This window comes from Nothobranchius furzeri, chromosome 12 (genome assembly GCF_043380555.1).
Source record: "Nothobranchius furzeri strain GRZ-AD chromosome 12, NfurGRZ-RIMD1, whole genome shotgun sequence".
NCBI classification, from domain to species: Eukaryota; Metazoa; Chordata; class Actinopteri; order Cyprinodontiformes; family Nothobranchiidae; genus Nothobranchius; species Nothobranchius furzeri.
The window spans coordinates 10,193,927-10,211,374 of NC_091752.1; the positions used below are offsets into that span (position 1 = coordinate 10,193,927).

General features: G+C 47.1%; 1 protein-coding gene across 7 annotated transcripts in view; it reads left to right on the forward strand.

The window, feature by feature from the left end:
* Window positions 1-15,617, forward strand: part of rasgrp3 (RAS guanyl releasing protein 3 (calcium and DAG-regulated)) — a 73,209-nt gene extending 57,592 nt beyond the window's left edge. For 5 of the 7 annotated variants that reach the window (XM_070542243.1, XM_070542244.1, XM_070542246.1 and 2 more), the window contains 8 exons: window positions 5,446-5,724; window positions 5,800-5,880; window positions 5,962-6,075; window positions 6,148-6,263; window positions 9,431-9,578; window positions 13,603-13,639; window positions 13,781-13,930; window positions 14,051-15,617. In XM_070542243.1, the coding sequence (XP_070398344.1) occupies window positions 5,446-5,724; window positions 5,800-5,880; window positions 5,962-6,075; window positions 6,148-6,263; window positions 9,431-9,578; window positions 13,603-13,639; window positions 13,781-13,930; window positions 14,051-14,475 (1,350 nt within the window). In that variant the 3' untranslated portion in view covers window positions 14,476-15,617. The remainder of the gene's footprint in view (window positions 1-5,445; window positions 5,725-5,799; window positions 5,881-5,961; window positions 6,076-6,147; window positions 6,264-9,430; window positions 9,579-13,602; window positions 13,640-13,780; window positions 13,931-14,050) is intronic. The other 2 variants (XM_070542249.1, XM_070542248.1) reach the window with 2 other exon arrangements.
* Window positions 15,618-17,448: the final 1,831 nt, after the last annotated feature.

The following is a 17,448-nucleotide window of genomic DNA, read 5'->3' on the forward strand; positions in this document are numbered from 1 at the left end:
AGGCAATATGGAAGTGGTACAGTTCGAAAAAGAGGGCCCACCGAGCCTGACGAGGGTTGAGTTGGCGGGCAGTCTGTAGATGAATGAGATTCTGGTGGTCGGTCCAGATCAGAAAGGGATCATTGGTCCCCAGGAGCCACTGCCTCCATTCCTCCAGAGCCCATTTCATAGCCAGCAGCTCTCTGTCGCCGACCCCGTAGTTCTGCTGTGTGGGGGAAAACTTCCGGGAGAAGTAGGCACATGGGTGGAGCTTAGAGTCTGGACCCCGTTGCGAGAGAATGGCCCCCGCTCCCACATCAGAGGCGTCCACCTCCACGACGAAGGGCCGGGTCAGGTCCGGGTGGAGGAGGATGGGTTCTTTAGTGAAACGTCCGACCAGCTCATGGAAAGCACGGACAGCCTCTGGAGTAAGGCGAAAAGGGCGAGGCTGATTGGTGGTTTTGGTGAGTGAGGTCAGAAGCGCTGCAAGGGAACTGAAGTTGCGTATAAACCTCCGATAAAAGTTCGAGAAACCCAGGAAGCTCTGCAGCTGCTTCAGGGTCGTGGGTAGAGGCCACTGAGCTACTGCCTGAACCTTCTGATGGTCCATCTTCAGGCCCCGGGAGGAGATGGTAAAACCCAGGAAGGAGGTGGACTCCTGGTGAAACGCACACTTCTCCAGTTTGCAGTAAAGTCCATGGTCCAGGAGGCGGGACAGAACAGCTCGAACATGCCGGATGTGCTCTTCAGCCGTGCGGGAGTAGATGAGGATGTCATCTAGATAAACAAAGACCCAGCGATCCAACATGTCTCTCAGCACATCTATAATGAACCGCTGGAAGACGGCGGGGCTGTTGTAGAGGCCAAAAGGCATCACCAGATATTCATAGTGGCCAGTGGGCGTGATAAAAGCGGTCTTCCACTCCTCACCTTCCTTAATACGGATGAGGTTGTAAGCGCTGCGCAGGTCCAGTTTAGTAAATACAGCGGCTTGTATGATGGCGTCCAGGGCGGTGCCCATGAGAGGAAGAGGGTGACGGTCCCGGATCGTTATTTTATTTAACCCTCGATAGTCAATACAGGGCCGGAGATCCCCCTCCTTCTTCTTTACAAAGAAAAAACCCAGCGGCCCCGGGGGATGTTGAGGGACAGATGAATCCCTTCTGGAGGGCATCAGTTATATAATTGTCCATAGCCCGGGTCTCCGCCGGAGAGAGGGAGAACAGGCGACCCCTAGGGGTGGTGGTGCCGGGCTGGAGCCTGATCTCCAGGTCGTAGGGTCGATGAGGAGGTAACCTGGTAGTGGGTTCTTTAGCGAAGACCTGAGCGAGGTCGTGGTAATGAGGGGGGACGAGCATCAGGTCTACGTCTGTGGGAGGGGCTGCTCCAGTCCGGTGTGCAGGGGAGCCCCGGTGGCTATGGCAATCCGTGTCCCAGGCCAGGACCTTACTGGTGGACCAGGAGATGTGAGGCTCATGACGGCAGAACCAGGAATGACCCAGGATGAGTGGCGTAGCCGGAGCCTGGATGACCAGGAAGTGGAGGGTCTCCAGGTGTTGGTCAATAGTCATGTGGAGACCCTGGGTTCGGTGGGTGAGAGGGTACGGCATGATGGGCCGGCCGTCCACAGAGGTCACGGGAATGGGTCGGTCGAGGGCGGTGAGGGGTATCTTGAGCCGAGTAACCAGTCCGTGATCGATAAAACACTCCACAGCCCCAGTGTCTAAAAGTGCCTCCAGTCTGGTCGGGCCTTGGTCCAGGTGGAGGGAGACCGGGAGAGTGGTTCGGTGTGGAGCCGGAAAAGTGGAGACTCCAGGCGGGACAGCCCCTACTCCGACCCGGAGGGACCGTTTCCTGGTCGTTTTGGGCACGTGCCACGATGGTGACCCAAATCCCCACAGTAAGCGCATCTTCCCTCCTGATAGCGCCGTGCCTGTTCCTCAGGGGAAGATGTCCGAGCTGCATCGGCTCCTCCGTCGGTTGGTGAGCCGGCCGGTGGGGTGTCGTCCTGGTTATACGGGAGCTGACATGGTGCTCGGCCGGTTCAGGATGCAGCGGTCCAGTTGGAGAGTCAGATCCACTGCCAGGTCCAGGGAGGTTGGGGCCTCATGCCCGATCATGCCCTCCCGGATTCTCGGTGACAATCCCTCCAGGTAAACGCCCTTTAGGGCGGCGTCATCCCACCTCAACCGAGCGGCTGTCGCTGGAAGCGAGAGGTGTACTGAGGATTGCTGTAAAGTCTGGGAGCCCTGGCAGAGCTGAAGCAGCCGAGTCTCGTCCGAGACCTCCCTGCTGGGGTGCACAAAAGTCTTTTTCATCTCCTTTACAAAAGTCTCATAGTCATTGCAGGCAGGAAATTTCTGATTGTAAAGAGCCGCCGCCCATTCACCGGCTCGACCTGTCAGCAGTGAGGTCAACAGGGCGACACGAGAGCAGGATGTGGGGTAGCGAGCCGGCTGGCACTCGAAAGTCATGGCCAGGGTCGCTCGCATGCCCTCCGGGGATCCTCTGGATCCGTCCCACTTCTCTGGAAGGCTGAGGCGTGGTTCCATCCTGTCGGTGACGGCTGTGGTCTGTCATTGCAGAGCAGTGGACAGCTGGAGAACTAGCTCGGTGAGTGACTCAATCTTTTTGGCTTGGCGATCAGCTACGGCACGGAGCTGGTTCATCTCTGCCGTATGCTGATCCAAAGTTGCGCACTGTTGAGCCACTTCAACACGCAGACGCGCAAACTCCACTGGGTCAACTTGGGACTCAGTCATCCTGTCAGGTTCGTTGGCAGATCTGAAGCGTGACTGAGAGGATCTGTTGCCCAGACGCGGAGTGATGGAAATAACCAGCGTGGTTATCTCCTGAAGGTTTGGATTGAAGGTTTAGAGGGCTGGTAAGCCTGGAGACTCGATACAAAGTCTGGTGAGAACGATGACTGAGTAATGAATGAAACGCCAGCACTTCCTTAAGTAGTGTCGGCGTGATGACGTCAGCCGTCACGTTGGTGGCAGGAATGATGGGACAGAAGTCAGCGGGATGAGTTCGTGACAGCCGACATGAACGATCGTGTGTTAAATTAGTTTTTGAGGTGGCGACACCTGATTTGATAACGTTACTGTGGCCATGCACAGGACGCAGATGTCTGGAGCGTGTCAACAATCAGAGCTTTGCATGCGCAAGCTGGTCAAGGTTAGGGTGGGGGTGAGGGGAAGGTTAAATTGCAAGAGGGAAACGTCACAATTTGGTTAAATGTCTGTTTTACGGCGGGTGTCAGTACCGACGCTCTGGCACAGCGCGTTGCCTCCCGACGCACAGGAGCTTGTCACCTGCTGACAGCAGGCTGCTGTCTTTTCCGTGGACAGCATCTTGCCGGTCATTATCACATGACAGCGACTAGTCGATGACAGGCATAAAAAGTCACTACAGAGCGGTGAAGTCGACTAGTGACTAGTTCATACAACCCATGCTACTGCTCCCCAGAGTGTTCTGCAGCATAATCAGCACGTTCTCTTTGAACTTGATATCAAATTTTCGCCTCCTCTTCATCTCCGCACAGCTAAAGTTATTCTCACGGTCTATCACTGGCAAATCAAAAGTAAGACGGATGACACAACCACCCCCCGTAGTAGCTTGTTACCACATTCCACCCGGCCACAATAAAAAACCGGCCATTATTCACCTCCGCCGACTCCGACACCGGCCAAAATATGATACCCGGCAGTTAATTAAATACAGGCTAATATTAGAGGATTTACGGTATGCTGCTATAGGCTTAGACTGCTGGAGGATACACTGACCACTTTTCGCACTCTACTACTTTCTTCTACAATCTGCTCTTTAACTGTATTATTTTCTGCAATTTCAGCTGTTAACTTTATTTTCTCTCTAAGTGTTTTTCTCCACAGAAGAAGCTGCAATGATGTTCTGCTGAGCTGTGGTGGCCTCATGGAGGGGGCCATCGTCTAGCACACTGCTGCTAACCACTTAAACATTCTCCCTCTCCTGATAATAACATTTTGCTTTCCTTGACGTTGGATGTGCTACTACTAGTTTACCCGTTTAATTACAGATCCACTAGGATAAATATAATAAAGTTTATCTCTCACCAAATAGAATATTTACTAAGAAATCACAATATAACTATAGACACATTACTTTGTCATTGTGTGTGTGTGTGTGTGTGTGTGTGTGTGTGTCTGCTCTGTCTTCTCGATCCCCAGTGAGTTGTGGAGGATGGCTGCTTGTACTGAGCCAGGATTCTCTGGAGGTTTTGTTCCTGTTAAAAGGGAGTTTTCCTCTCCACTGTCGCTTTATGCTTGCTTAGTATGAGGATTGCTGTAAAGTCACTGACACTAAAAACTAGTTCGTGTCGAAAGGAGCCAGTTGAGGTGGTTTGGGCATCTGGTCAGGATGCCTCCTGGACGCCTCCCCGGGGAGGTGTTTCGGGCATGTCCTGCCGGCAGAAGGCCCCCGGGTCGACCCAGGACACGTTGGAGAGGTTACATCTCCAATATGGTCCGGGAACGCCTTGGGGTCCTGCCGGAGGAGCTGGTGGACAAGGCCGGGGAGAGGACGGCCTGGAGCTCCCTAATTGGGATGCTGCCCCCGCGACCCGGACCCGGATAAGCGGAGGAAGACGAAGACGAAGACGAAGTCACTGACACTAGTCAGTGACTTGATGCAATTTGCTGGGTTCCTTAGGAAACATTATTTCTGATTGGCTTAATGAACTGATCTGAATTGGAATGTTTATTATGTGAAGTGCCTTGAGACGACTCTTGTCGTGATTTGGCGCTATATAAATAAAATTGAATTGAATTGAATTCAATCCATCCCTCTATTCATCCATCCAGCCTTCTATTCAGCCATCCATCCATCAGTCCATCCTTCTATTGATAAATGATAAATCACCCACACTTGTCAGAGTAAGGACTCCAAAGCACTTTACACTACAGTGTATCATTCATCCATTCACACACACATTCACACACTGGATGGATGGATGGATGGCTATTCAGCCATCCACCTATGCATCCATTGTAAAGAGTCATCTCAAGGACCTTCACACAGTAAACATTCCAATACAATCCTATATAAGGAACCCAGCAGGTTGCATCGAGTCACTGACTAGTGTCAAAGTCTTTACAGCAATTCTCCTACTAAGCAAGCATGCAGCGACAGTGGAGAGGAAAACTCCCTTTTAACAGGAAGAAACCTCCTGAGAATCCTGGCTCAGTATAACCAGCCATCCACCACGACTCACTGGGGATCGAGAAGACAGAGCAGACACACACAGACACACAGACACACAGACACACAGACACACACACACACACACACACACACACACACACACACACACACACACACACACACACACACACACACACACACACACACACACACACACACACACACAGCTGTCATGATTTTTATTCTAACATAATTCTAAATATTTTCTCGTTTCTTTCCCAGATCTGGAATGAGATGACAGAGCTGGTCTCTTCCAGCAACAACTACTCCAGCTACCGAAAGGCTTTTAACGAGTGTCGAGGGTTTAAAACCCCCATTTTGGGCGTGCACCTGAAAGACCTGGTTGCTGTGCACGTGGTCTTTCCTGACTGGATTGGCGACAGAAACCAGGTGAACCTCGTGAAAATGCATCAGCTCTACATGACCTTCAATGAGCTGGTGTCTCTGCAGACAGCAGTGGCCCAAGTGGAACCCAACATGGATCTCATCCACCTGCTGACGGTGAGGGCGTCACCACAGGTTGCTTCTGTTTACAGAATATATCTTTATTTTCTACCTTCATTTGAATATTTTCAGCTTTCTCTTGACCTTTATTACACAGAAGATGAGATTTATGAGTTGTCACTGCTGAGGGAACCTCGAAACTCCAAATCACAGGTAGGTTTCAGGTAAAAGGTTGATCACTGATCAATCATGCTATAAACATAACATCTTACTTGTGTCCATGTGTCCTTACAGCCAACGTCTCCAACTACCCCTACCAAGCCTTTGGCCCCACTGGACTGGGCCTCCGGGGTCACTACCAAACCAGATCCTTCTCTGGTCAAAAAGCACATCCAGAAGGTGGTGGAAGTGAGTCAGAAACATTCCCTTTTCCAAAATGACAAGCATAAGGATTAATGAATTTGTTCTGTCTTTTTGAAGTCTGTTTTTAGGAATTATGACCACGACCATGATGGTTATATTTCACAAGAGGACTTTGAGAGCATCGCGGCTAACTTTCCCTTCTTTGACTCCTTCTGTGTTTTGGACAAAGATCAGTGAGTATGGAGCTGGACGTTCCCTGGTTTTTGTTTCCTCTGCAGTCCCAGCATGACGAGGTGCATCGGTAAACACACGCTTCTCAGTCTGAGGTTCTCAAACGTGTTCAGCCTCAGAAGCAGCTGTGGCCCGTTCCAGTGGCACTGAAGTCTGAGACGTTCTCAGCAGAACAAACAAGCCACAGAAATTATTTCATTGATTTTGACTCAATAGGAAATTTTCAAGACATTTTTAGTAAATCAAGGTAAAAAGTGACGAAGCTGGCAGTAAAAAGAGAGTTTGCTGTCCTCAGATGTTGTAGCAGTCTTAATAAAACCAAGCTGAAACAAGCCCAGCATCCTGTCACATTCATAGGCATCATAAGTTTTGTTGGTCTTAAAATAAGTCAGTTTAAACCTAAAGTCTTACACCTTTTACCAGCCAGGTGATCATATCAGGTACCTACCGACCTCGCTGCAGCAGACCTTCTATCATGTTGTATTCCCTCCTTTATCTTCTTATAGATGCTGTTTGTGACTTATTTTACCCATGGACAGGAAATGAACCATATAAGGGCTGTTTATTGGGTCTGATTTTAGACAAGCTTCCATTCTCCTAGCTCCTCTGTGGGGAATGGGGTGAGTAGAACTTCAGAGGTTGTCAGAACCGGGACTGACTGTGACTAAAGAACCGGTTAAAACCAGAAAATTATAGATAAGAGTATCACTAAAGGACCAGAACAACCTGATAAAAATTTGCCACCAGAACTTTGTTCTCCGTGACAGTCAGAAGCTGCTACATCACCTGATCTCATCTTTTTAAAGGAACAGGTTGTAATTTTAGCTGGAGCTTTTTGAGCTGTAATAACTGTGACTCATTCAGAGTAAATGACTTTAACTCATCTCTTCCAGCTTTTATCCAGACTCTAAGATGTCCTGAGGTGTAAAATATCTGCTGTCTAATCCCTTTTTACCCTTGAAAATATTAAATATGAACTGATAATAAAACAACAATAAAAAGAGGATCTAGTTTGAAAATGAACTATTTATCATCTTTTGATGTGACATCTTTGTAATAGTCAGACATGGCTCCTATTGGGCAGCTGTGCAGGGGACGGTTCTGTTCTGGTCCTGCTGGACCTGACTGCAGCCTTTGACCCTGTTGACCATCACCTGCTACTGGAGAGGCTGAGAGACTGGGTAGGCCTATCAGGAACTGCTCTGGAGTGGTTCTCCTCTTATCTCTCTGAGTGTTCCTTCTCTGTGGCCGTCTCCAAGATTAGGTCCTCCACCACCTCCCTTACCCATGGTGTCCCACAAGGTTCTGTGCTGGGGCCTCTGCTCTTCCTCCTCTATCTGCTTCCTCTTCAGCACATCCTGAGCTCCTTTAAAGGAATATCCTACCATCTTTATGCAGATGACAGCCAACTGTACATCTCCTTTAAGCCCCATAAGATGTCTAAGCTGCAGCTGTTACACATGCTGGGAGCTTTCTACAGCTGAATGAAGATAAGACTGAGATCCTCATCTGTGCCCCACACAAGCTGGTTCCCAAAGTCAGAGACTCTCTTGGTCAGCTTGCTTCCCACACCAAACCATCTGTCAGGAATCTTGGCGTGACCTTTGACCCAGCTCACACCCTGGATTCTCATGTCAGTTCTCTTGTTTGCTCTTCCTTCTTCCATCTCAGGAACATTGCTAAGCTGAGTCCCATTCTATCCCGCTCTGAACTTGAGACAGTTATCCACACCTTCATCTCCTCACGCTTAGACTACTGTAACTCTCTTTTCACGTGTCTGAGCAGAACCTCCCTGAACCGTCTACAGGTGGTTCAGAATGCCTGTGCTCGGCTTCTGACCAAGTCCTCCAAATACACCCACATCACCCCGCTTCTCCTCCAGCTTCACTGGCTGCCAGTCAACTTCAGGGTTCATTTCAAGATCCTAGTTCTGGATCTTTAAATGATAAATCACCTGCACTTGTATAGCACCTTTCAGAGTAAGGACTACAAAACGCTTTACACTACAGTGTATATATATTCACACGCTGATGGTGATGAGCTACGATGTAGCCACAGCTGCCCTGGGGCACACTGACAGAGGCGAAGCTGATCTTCTAAGTCCCTACACCCCCAGCAGGTCCCTGAGGTCCAGGGATCAAAGCATACTGGTTGTGCAGCACCAGGCTAAAGGTCAAAGGTGACAGATCATTTGCTGCTGTGGTCCCCAGACTCTGGACCTCTCTCCCCCTGAGCCTGAGATCAGTGGACTCCTTTAAACTCACCTGTTCAGGTTTGGTGGGACCTCCTCTTCATCACTAGCTTCTCTTCATGTTGCTGTTTCTATTGATTCTGTCTCTGTGTATTTATTTTCTTCCTTCATATTTTTTAATCAAATATTTTCTATAATTTTATAATTTTCATTTTTTCTTCATGATTTTTATATTTAGAGGTGCTACATTAAGAAATTCTCCTTCCTCTCCTCCTTCTCTGGATCTCAACTTTGAGATGATTCAGCCATTGATTCAGGCGTGTTTGAGCAAAGAAACAAAACACAGGACAGGTGCCTTTTGGTCTAGAACAGGGGTGCCCAATCCTGGCCCTGGAGGGTCAGTATCCAGCAGGTTTTAGTTTTAATCCTTTTTCAACACACCTGAATTCAATCAGCGGGTGATTAACAGGCTTCTGTAGAGCCTGATGAACTGTTGCACAGGTTATTCAACCACTTAATCAAGTGTGTTGGAGCAGAGAAACCACAAAACCTGCTGGATACTGGCCTTCCAGGACCAGGATTGGGCACCCCTGGTCTAGAAGGAGTAAACTAATGGGCCATTCCCATCTGTACCGGGTCGGCCCGGGCCGGGTAGCATAGGTTTTTTACATATCTGGGTGGCCTGGTATTTTTCTGGGCCAACCAAGGCTCATTCTCAGCCCTCTTCTCGAGGGGGTCTGCTTCAGTCTGACCAGGGCCAACACACCCACTGCTGACAACAAATGCACACCTTCCATTAGAGCAAGCCTCTGATTGGTGGGTAGAATCAGCCCACATGGGCTTAAGACAAGGATGTGTGGAATCAACCGGGCCAGGATGGGGCCGACTGGGGCTACCCGGCCCGGGCCGACCCGGTACAGATGGGAATGGCCCATAATTCAAGGTAAATTCTCAGTTTTTTCCTCTTTTTTCCCTCAGAGATGGATTAATCAGTAAGGATGAGATGATAGCGTATTTCCTGCGGGCCAACCCACTCCTCCAGTGTAAGATGGGACGAGGCTTCCTCCACAACTTCCAGGAGATGACCTACCTGAAGCCCACCTTCTGTGAACATTGTGCTGGATTTGTGAGTTTCTCTTTGCCACTGCATGAGTGACTTTTTCCTGAATAAGTCTTGTGATGTGGTGAATAAAGTAGTCTGAAAATCTTGTTAAATACTGAAATAGGCAGCAGCGCTGTGTTGCACCTTCATGAAAGGATGATCTTAGCATCAAGTCTGTGTTCGATACTGTGTGTACTATTTATAAAAATGCTCTACAACTACAGTACTACTACTAGCAGTAATACAATGTATCTTCATGATGCTGGGATGGGGGGAGCTAGCCCCTGATTCAGCTCACAGGTCAAGGGGCAAAGCTGATAGAGTCCACACGGCTGCTTATCCAACAAGTCGTTGTGACCACGTTGACCTGTTCCCAGTAGTTGCACTTCCACACTGGTGTGAGTGCGTGGGTTGTCATGGTTATGTGTGGTCCTTGGCCACTCCCCTTTTGCACCTTTCAGCCGCACCAGTGCAGCATTGAAGTATTACCCATAATCCAATGTTTCTCTGTTGGATAGATGCATCACGTGTCTGATGAAAATACTTTTGTATATTTTAGACATGACACGCCAGCTTGTTTTAATATCGTCACCCTCGTGAAATAATGGCCTGACTTGTTTTTTCAGGTTTTTAACTAAACACTAAAAACTGAACTAAATATTTAATTTATAAATTTTATTAATTTCATTCAAAAAGATTAAGATGATGGGGTTGGGCATCGTTTGATTTTGAACGATTCTGATTCCATTTCCTCATTTCGATTCCGGTTCCTATCGATTCCCGATTCTTTGAAGACATGGCATGCTTTACATGAGCCAGCTAACCACAGGTCCTACTTGATGAAATAATCTTAACTTCAACATGAATTTTAACTCTATGAACAACAACATCACCTTCATTTAGACAAAAACATGCTTTGGAGAACAAAAGAAAAAGACTTGCAGCACAACCAGTGTGTTTGTTTCTGACCACAACCAAAGTCTGGAAGAAGCCTCTGGGATGAGAGGCTAAATGTCTCCAACATATGCAGAAACGCCCAGCTGTTTTCAGCTAAAGCTCTCAGGATGATCATGTCCAGGATGACTGAGAACTACACCTCTATGCTGCAGCAGCATTCAGTCAGAACAGGAAGAGAAACTTAAATGTAGCTGCTGTCAGTAACAATCTAACAGATTTAAACATTAAAACTCTCAACAGAAATAGTTCAGAAAGGAAATAATAATAATAATAATAATAATAATAATAATAATAATAATAATAATAATGCACTGAACTTATAAAGCGCTTTTCTAGACACCCAAAGACGCTTTCACAGACACTCACATTCACACACTGCCAGTGATGGTAAGCTACTTGTAGCCACAGCCGCCCTGGGGAGGTCTGACAGAGGCGAGGCTGCCATTTGGCGCCGTCGGCCCCTCTGACCACCAAAAAATAAAAAAATATTATTATTATCATTATTATTATTAATTGTGGCAGAAGCAGGCGTGGTCCACCACAGAGAAGCTGCTCTAGCATGATGACTTTAATTATTCTACAGGTTATTGTTCAGCCTTCTGACGCGCGCACACACACACACACACACACACACACACACACACACACACACACACACACACACACACACACACACACACACACACACACACACACACACACACACATACACACACACACACACACACACACACACACACGAGTGTTGGTGAGCGGCTGCATCTGACTGCTGATGCTCCGTGTGTGTGTTTTTATTTCTGCAGTGAGACAAACTCACCTCACACCATCCAGAGTTTGTTCTTTAAAGCTTCCATTAAATCCACCGTGTTGACGTATTTAACAAGTCTCCTCTACGCTGCAGGGGTTAAAGTTTACATCACGGAGTAAAAGTTCAGCACGTTTGTTTATATCGGGGGGGGGGGGGGGGGGGGGTAGTCGGTGCTGCACACAGACAGCTGCAGTGATCAGCTCTGGAAAGCGTTGATCACAATTTGCAGATCACGTTTATTTTTCACGGAGATCGGCCGCGGATTCCTCTTCCATCGGCATTCTAGGAATTGAAAACAAAAACTTTGAACGATTCCGGGGAAAACTAACAGTTGGAACCGGTTCCAGTCGATGCTCGATGCCCAACCCTGAGGACCATTGACATATTAAAACATTTTCTCTCAGATATGCAGCATGAGAGGAATAAATGACGTGGGAAAATATTTGAACACACCTTTGTGACTAAGGCCATTTTCAAAGCTTCAACAAAGTCAACAATAAATATTTACTAACAAATAAACTGAACAGTATGTGTAGAGGTGTGGGAATCTCCTCAATTCTCCCTTCATTTTCTCTTCACTGAGTTCCTGACTTATGTCTATTAATGTGGCAAATTGTCAAAGGAGTGATGACACTCAATTGGCCTGACATGCTTCGTTGACTGGAGGTCGTTAACCTTTCTTTCCTGGATTGGCAGAGCACATGGAAACATTCTTATCCGGGCCATTGGCTCTTTTGGCACCTGTGGCAGCACCTTCCACGCAGAGTCCTCTGAGGAAGACAGTTTGAAATGGACCTCGCCATTACTGCTAAACTGAAGAGCTCACAAGTTTCAAGTTCAATTCAAGTTTATTTATATAGCGCCAAATCACAACAAGAATCGTCTCAAGGCACTTCACATAATAAAGTCATGCACAGTTGGATCCCCAGCTTTTTGCCTGGTCTGATGCTTGTGAAGTAGTCAAACCTCATCACTTCCCAGTGCGGCATGAATCCTGAAACGTAGCATTAACTTCGGCAGCTAGGTAGCGCTTCTTTCTGTCTGAAGCATGGCTTATAAAATGGCCTAAGTCACACTGTTGACATGGGCCGTTGTACTACAGGCATAAAAAACATGATCTGTTCAACTGGGGATGCAACATCACCAGAGGTAGCCAGCATCACTGCGACGTGGTTTAGGCAAAACAAACAAACAAAAAAAAAACACTTTTGTAAAAAAAAAAAGACGTAGGCCGTTATTTTAGGAAGGTGACAATGTTAAGCTTTAATTTCTTTACAAGCAGCAAAGTAGCGCAAGCAGAGACAGGGCTGGACTGGGAGGAAAAATCAGCCCGGGCATTTTGAGCCGACACCGGCCCGCCTTGCCCGACGGCCACCAGAGTCCCATTTAGGAAGTCATGATCGATGACTCAATGCTCACTGTGCACACTTGTTTACTACAAGCCTTAGCTGCAGAGTGGGTGCTGGGACCGGGCTGTTGTCTCTTTACTCTGCAGCAAATCAACAGAACAAAAAGGAGGGAGGCACCATCTAGTGGAGCCTCCAGAATCTACATGAGTGAAACTCTCCCTGTGCTGCCCACGTCAGATGCTAAGAATATAACTTTAGTTAGAAGGTCGAGAAGATAAAAAGAAACCTGAACAAATGCAGTTAAACAGTTAAAATGGTTTGTTTAAAGAATTCTTATGTTTTTGCTTTAATGATTTGATTTTTTCACAAGTCTCAGGTTCGTGTCCTCGTGTCTGAGTCTTGGCAGAATTATTAATTTTCTTTTCTTTGTTCAATCACTCAAAAGAACAGTTTGGATTCATAACAATAACCACGTAGAGTAAAGATGTATTGAGATTTAAAACTTTAGAGGAAGAGCTGCTTTAAGAAGGTCCTGATTAGTCGTTTGGAGTCAGCAGGAACACTTGGGAGCTGGCTCGCTCTGATCACCTTGTATGATCTGATTGAGACTTTCTCGAGAGAGACCAGCCGATGTTGCAGTTAACCCTTCTTTCTCCAAACAGAAGCCATTCATAGAGCGAGCCACACGAACATCTGAATGAGGCAGAAATAAAATGAAGAGGTGGTTCAGTCCTTTTGAACTGGACTTCACAAGTTATTTTAGATGGTTTTCATTTCCAGAACTGATCTTCTGATGCTCAGCTTCACACAGTTTGTGGCCAGTGATGAGACTGTTTTCAGTGATCAGCTGTGTGACTGAACACGACTGATCATCTATCTGACTGAGAGGGTGTGCACGGATGTTCTGACAGTTTTATTTTGCTCTCATGTGCAGCTCTGGGGCATCATCAAACAGGGCTACAAGTGCAAAGGTAAGGTTTCTGGTTTCTTCTCACCAGATGGAGAGGATTATCTTCATCCTCTTGAGTTTCTTTTTCTCCTAACTACACCCCTACACCAGACGTGGGCTCCTGCTGTGATGCTGTATGTAAGACTCTTCGTCTCGTCTGCAGACTGTGGAGTTAACTGTCACAAGCAGTGCCGGGAGCTGCTGGTTCTGGCCTGCAGGAAGCTGACTCGCTCAGGTTCTCCGACCAGCGTTTCTCCAGCCAGGTTGACCCACTGCTCTCTGCCCAGCAGCCCCACCCTGCCCACCTGTAAAGGTCCTCTTCAGTTACTAAACACCTCAGACAGCATGAAGAGAACAGAACTCAGAACCACTTTTCTTTAGTTGAAGATCAGCCAGACCTAACCGCTGGTTTCATGTTGTGTTTCTCCTTTAGATGAGGACGACGTGTTTGACTTCCCAGCTGTCCCGTCAGCTGGTCCAGCTCTGGACACTCAGTCCATCACTCTGATGACTGGATCAGCCCAGAGGATCTCCGTTCGTCTGCAGAGGGCCACCAACAGCCAGGCCACGCAGACCGAGCCCCTTTGGCCAGAACTTAGCTGGGGGGTCACAGACAGCGTCTCCCACACCTTCCCTAAAACAAAATACAGGACTCACAGGAAACTGTCCAGAAATAAAGACTTTGCCTGCTGGGAAAACCAGGCTGATGGAACGCGACATGCGATTCCCTCCCGATACAGCGAGGACTATCAGAACAGGACAATCGTCTCTGAGATGTGTGCAGAGAACAGGCCGGCGAATGTAAGGAAGGAACCGAATCGCTGCTCAGTTAGACAAAAAATACGTTTACCTCACTGAAAGATGCCCCAGCCCAAAACTAAAGTTACAGGGAAAACGTTTGACTTGTTGTGAAGCTCAGACACAACCTGTGTCAGTGTGTTCAGGGCAGCTGTGGCTACATGGTAGCTCATCGCCACCCGTGTGTAAAGGCATGAAGGATTCACCATGTAAAGCGCTTTGACTTGGAAGAGCTGCACAAATGCTATAATAACAGTATTCACGTTGAGCAAAAATGTTTTTGTGGCGACACTTAGTGGCCCAGGGTGGTACTGCACCCAGTCACTTCCACTCATGACCTGATGAGAACCTCTCTGCTCTTTCTTTCTCTGCAGGACAGCTGACTTGGCCACAGGATCAATGGCTGGTACCACCGGACCAGATGGTCTTTCACCAAAGGAACCAGAAGGCTCTTCTCACTAAAGAAGACTCTGGGATGCATGAGGATCCCCTTCAGTGAGCAGGAGTTATCTCACCCTCTCTAGATGAGCCTGGACTCGTACCTGGGATCAGTCAGGAAGGAGCTCTGTGGATCCAGAAGATCTCTACAGAAGGCTGTAGCTCAGACTTGGCGATGTCCTCGAATGTACATCAAGGCAACGTCTCGCTGAGCTGAGACTGTTGGTGGCAAATTAACATAATATATCAGAGAATTTACAAAATGTCTCGAATAGTTTGTGAGAGTTCATGATTTTCTCTCATTGGTCATAAAAAGTGTCTCGTGCTGCTGGAATCCCAGCGTGCTCTGAAGGTTTTTCACAATAAGCTTTTTCTATTTGTCTAAAAGGTCACTGAGTCATTGCAGGTGTTCAGAACTATTCTGCAACTTTTCTCAGGTTAGTTTTCATTAGTATTGAAACAATGGGACAGTTTCCACTCCTGAGTTTGGCTTAAAAAATTCAACATGGTGGCTCCTGTACACGTGACATCATGATTCATGGATTCACTTTCCTTCAGAAGCCTGAGTGTCCATCTTTACTTGTGGTGAAATTACAAACTTATTCAGACTTGTGATCATTTATTTGTGGTTTTGTCAGATGCAGAAGGGGTTTAGATGCCAATTGAAGTGAAAATGTGTGAATTATCATGCAGTTTGTGTTTCCAACAAATTTGTAAACAGAAACCAATTTCTGCATTAAAAATAAAACAATGTAGTCAAAGAATGCTGGAGACTAAACATGTGTAACTGTAACTGCTGCAAAGAACGGTAGAATAAATCTGAGATCAGATTATTGGGAATCTGCTGCCGTGTGAAAAGCTAATAATCACTGAGTGACAATTTATTATCACTTATACTAAGTTACATTTTAAAGTGCCCCTGCCTATTTTACTATTACAAAAATATACTCAGACTAATCTCAGACATCCAAACTCTTCATCTGATGAACCAGCATCTTTCTTGACCTTCATCTTCAGAAGCTTCTATCTTGCTTAGAGGACTCTGAATTGAAGCACTTTTTCTTTTTCCTGATGGCTGAGGCCAACCAAACATATACAAATACACATACATACATACATACATACATACATATGTATACACATACCGTAAATCCTCTAATACAGGCCCGGGCCTGTATTTGACTCAAGCTCATCAAGCTCCAGGCCTTTATTGGAAGGAGGGCCAGTATTAGAGGCAGGCCTCTATTTCTATTTGAGCAAAATGAACTAATGGTTCGTTGGAGTTTTTGACAATTAAAATTGCGCCCACATTTTCAAAGTTAAACACATTTCTTTTAACAATGGTAGTTTCTGCTTCAACCCTCTCCCCCCTCCCCCTGCGCAGCGGCCGCAAACTCACTGATGCGCCTGCAGCCTCTCGGAGTTCCTGCTCTAAACATTAAAATAATTATTTCATTTTTTGTTCCTCACTTCTGATTACCTTCAATGGTGTCTGTTTGTTGCAACCAGCAGGTACAAAAACTAACTTGTTTTTATTTGACTATTTTTCTGTCCTGTCTGTTTATTATCTTCCTGCATCTCCTCTCAATCCTAAAGAAAAACTGCTACCTGGGTTCATATATATTCACCTCATGAGTTACCTTTGAACTGCAGTTCTAAAAGATCTACCGACCGCAAAAACAGCGGAGTGCTCGCTGCTCGCCAGCCGCATCAGTGATTGGTGCGTCACCGGATGACAAGTTGATGCGCCCCGCTCCACAGCGAAACGCATCAGGCGCAAATAAAAGACAGAAAACATCAAAGGAAATGAACCGACATGAACGATTGCGTGTTAAATAATTTGGCAACACCTGATTGTTACTGTGGCCGTGCTCAGGAGGCAGATTACCTACCGCAAAAACAGCTGAGTGCTCGCTGCTCGCCAGCTGCATCAGTGATCGGTGCGTCACCGGATGACAAGTTGATGCGCCCCGCTCCACAGCAAAACGCATCAGGCGCAAATAAAAGACAGAAAACATCAAAGGAAATGAACCGACATGAACGATCGCGTGTTAAATAATTTGGCAACACCTGATTGTTACTGTGGCCGTGCTCAGGAGGCAGATTACCGACCGCAAAAACAGCGGAGTGCTCCCTGCTTGCCGGCCGCATCAGTGATCAGTGCGTCGGAGGACAAGGTGATGTGCCCCGCTCCACAGCAGCGAAACACATCAGGCGCAAATAAAAGACAGAAAACATTAAAGGAAATGAACCGACATGAACGATCGCGTGTCAGTACAGACGCTCTGGCAGAGCGCATTGCCCCCCCGAGCGCCGGAGCTTGTCACCTGCTGATAGCAGGCTGCTGTCTTTTCCGAGGGCTGTATCTTGCCGGTCATTATCACGTGACAGCAACTAGTCGATGACAGGCATAAAAAGTCACTATAGTGAAGTCGACTAGTTCATACAACCCCTATTGCTCCCCAGTGTTCTGCAGCGCACGGTCTCTTTGAACTTGATATCAAATTTTCGCCTCCTCTTCATCTCCGCACGGTTAAAGTTACCCTCGCGGTCTTTCACTGGAAAATCAAAAGTGAGACAATGACACAACCGCCC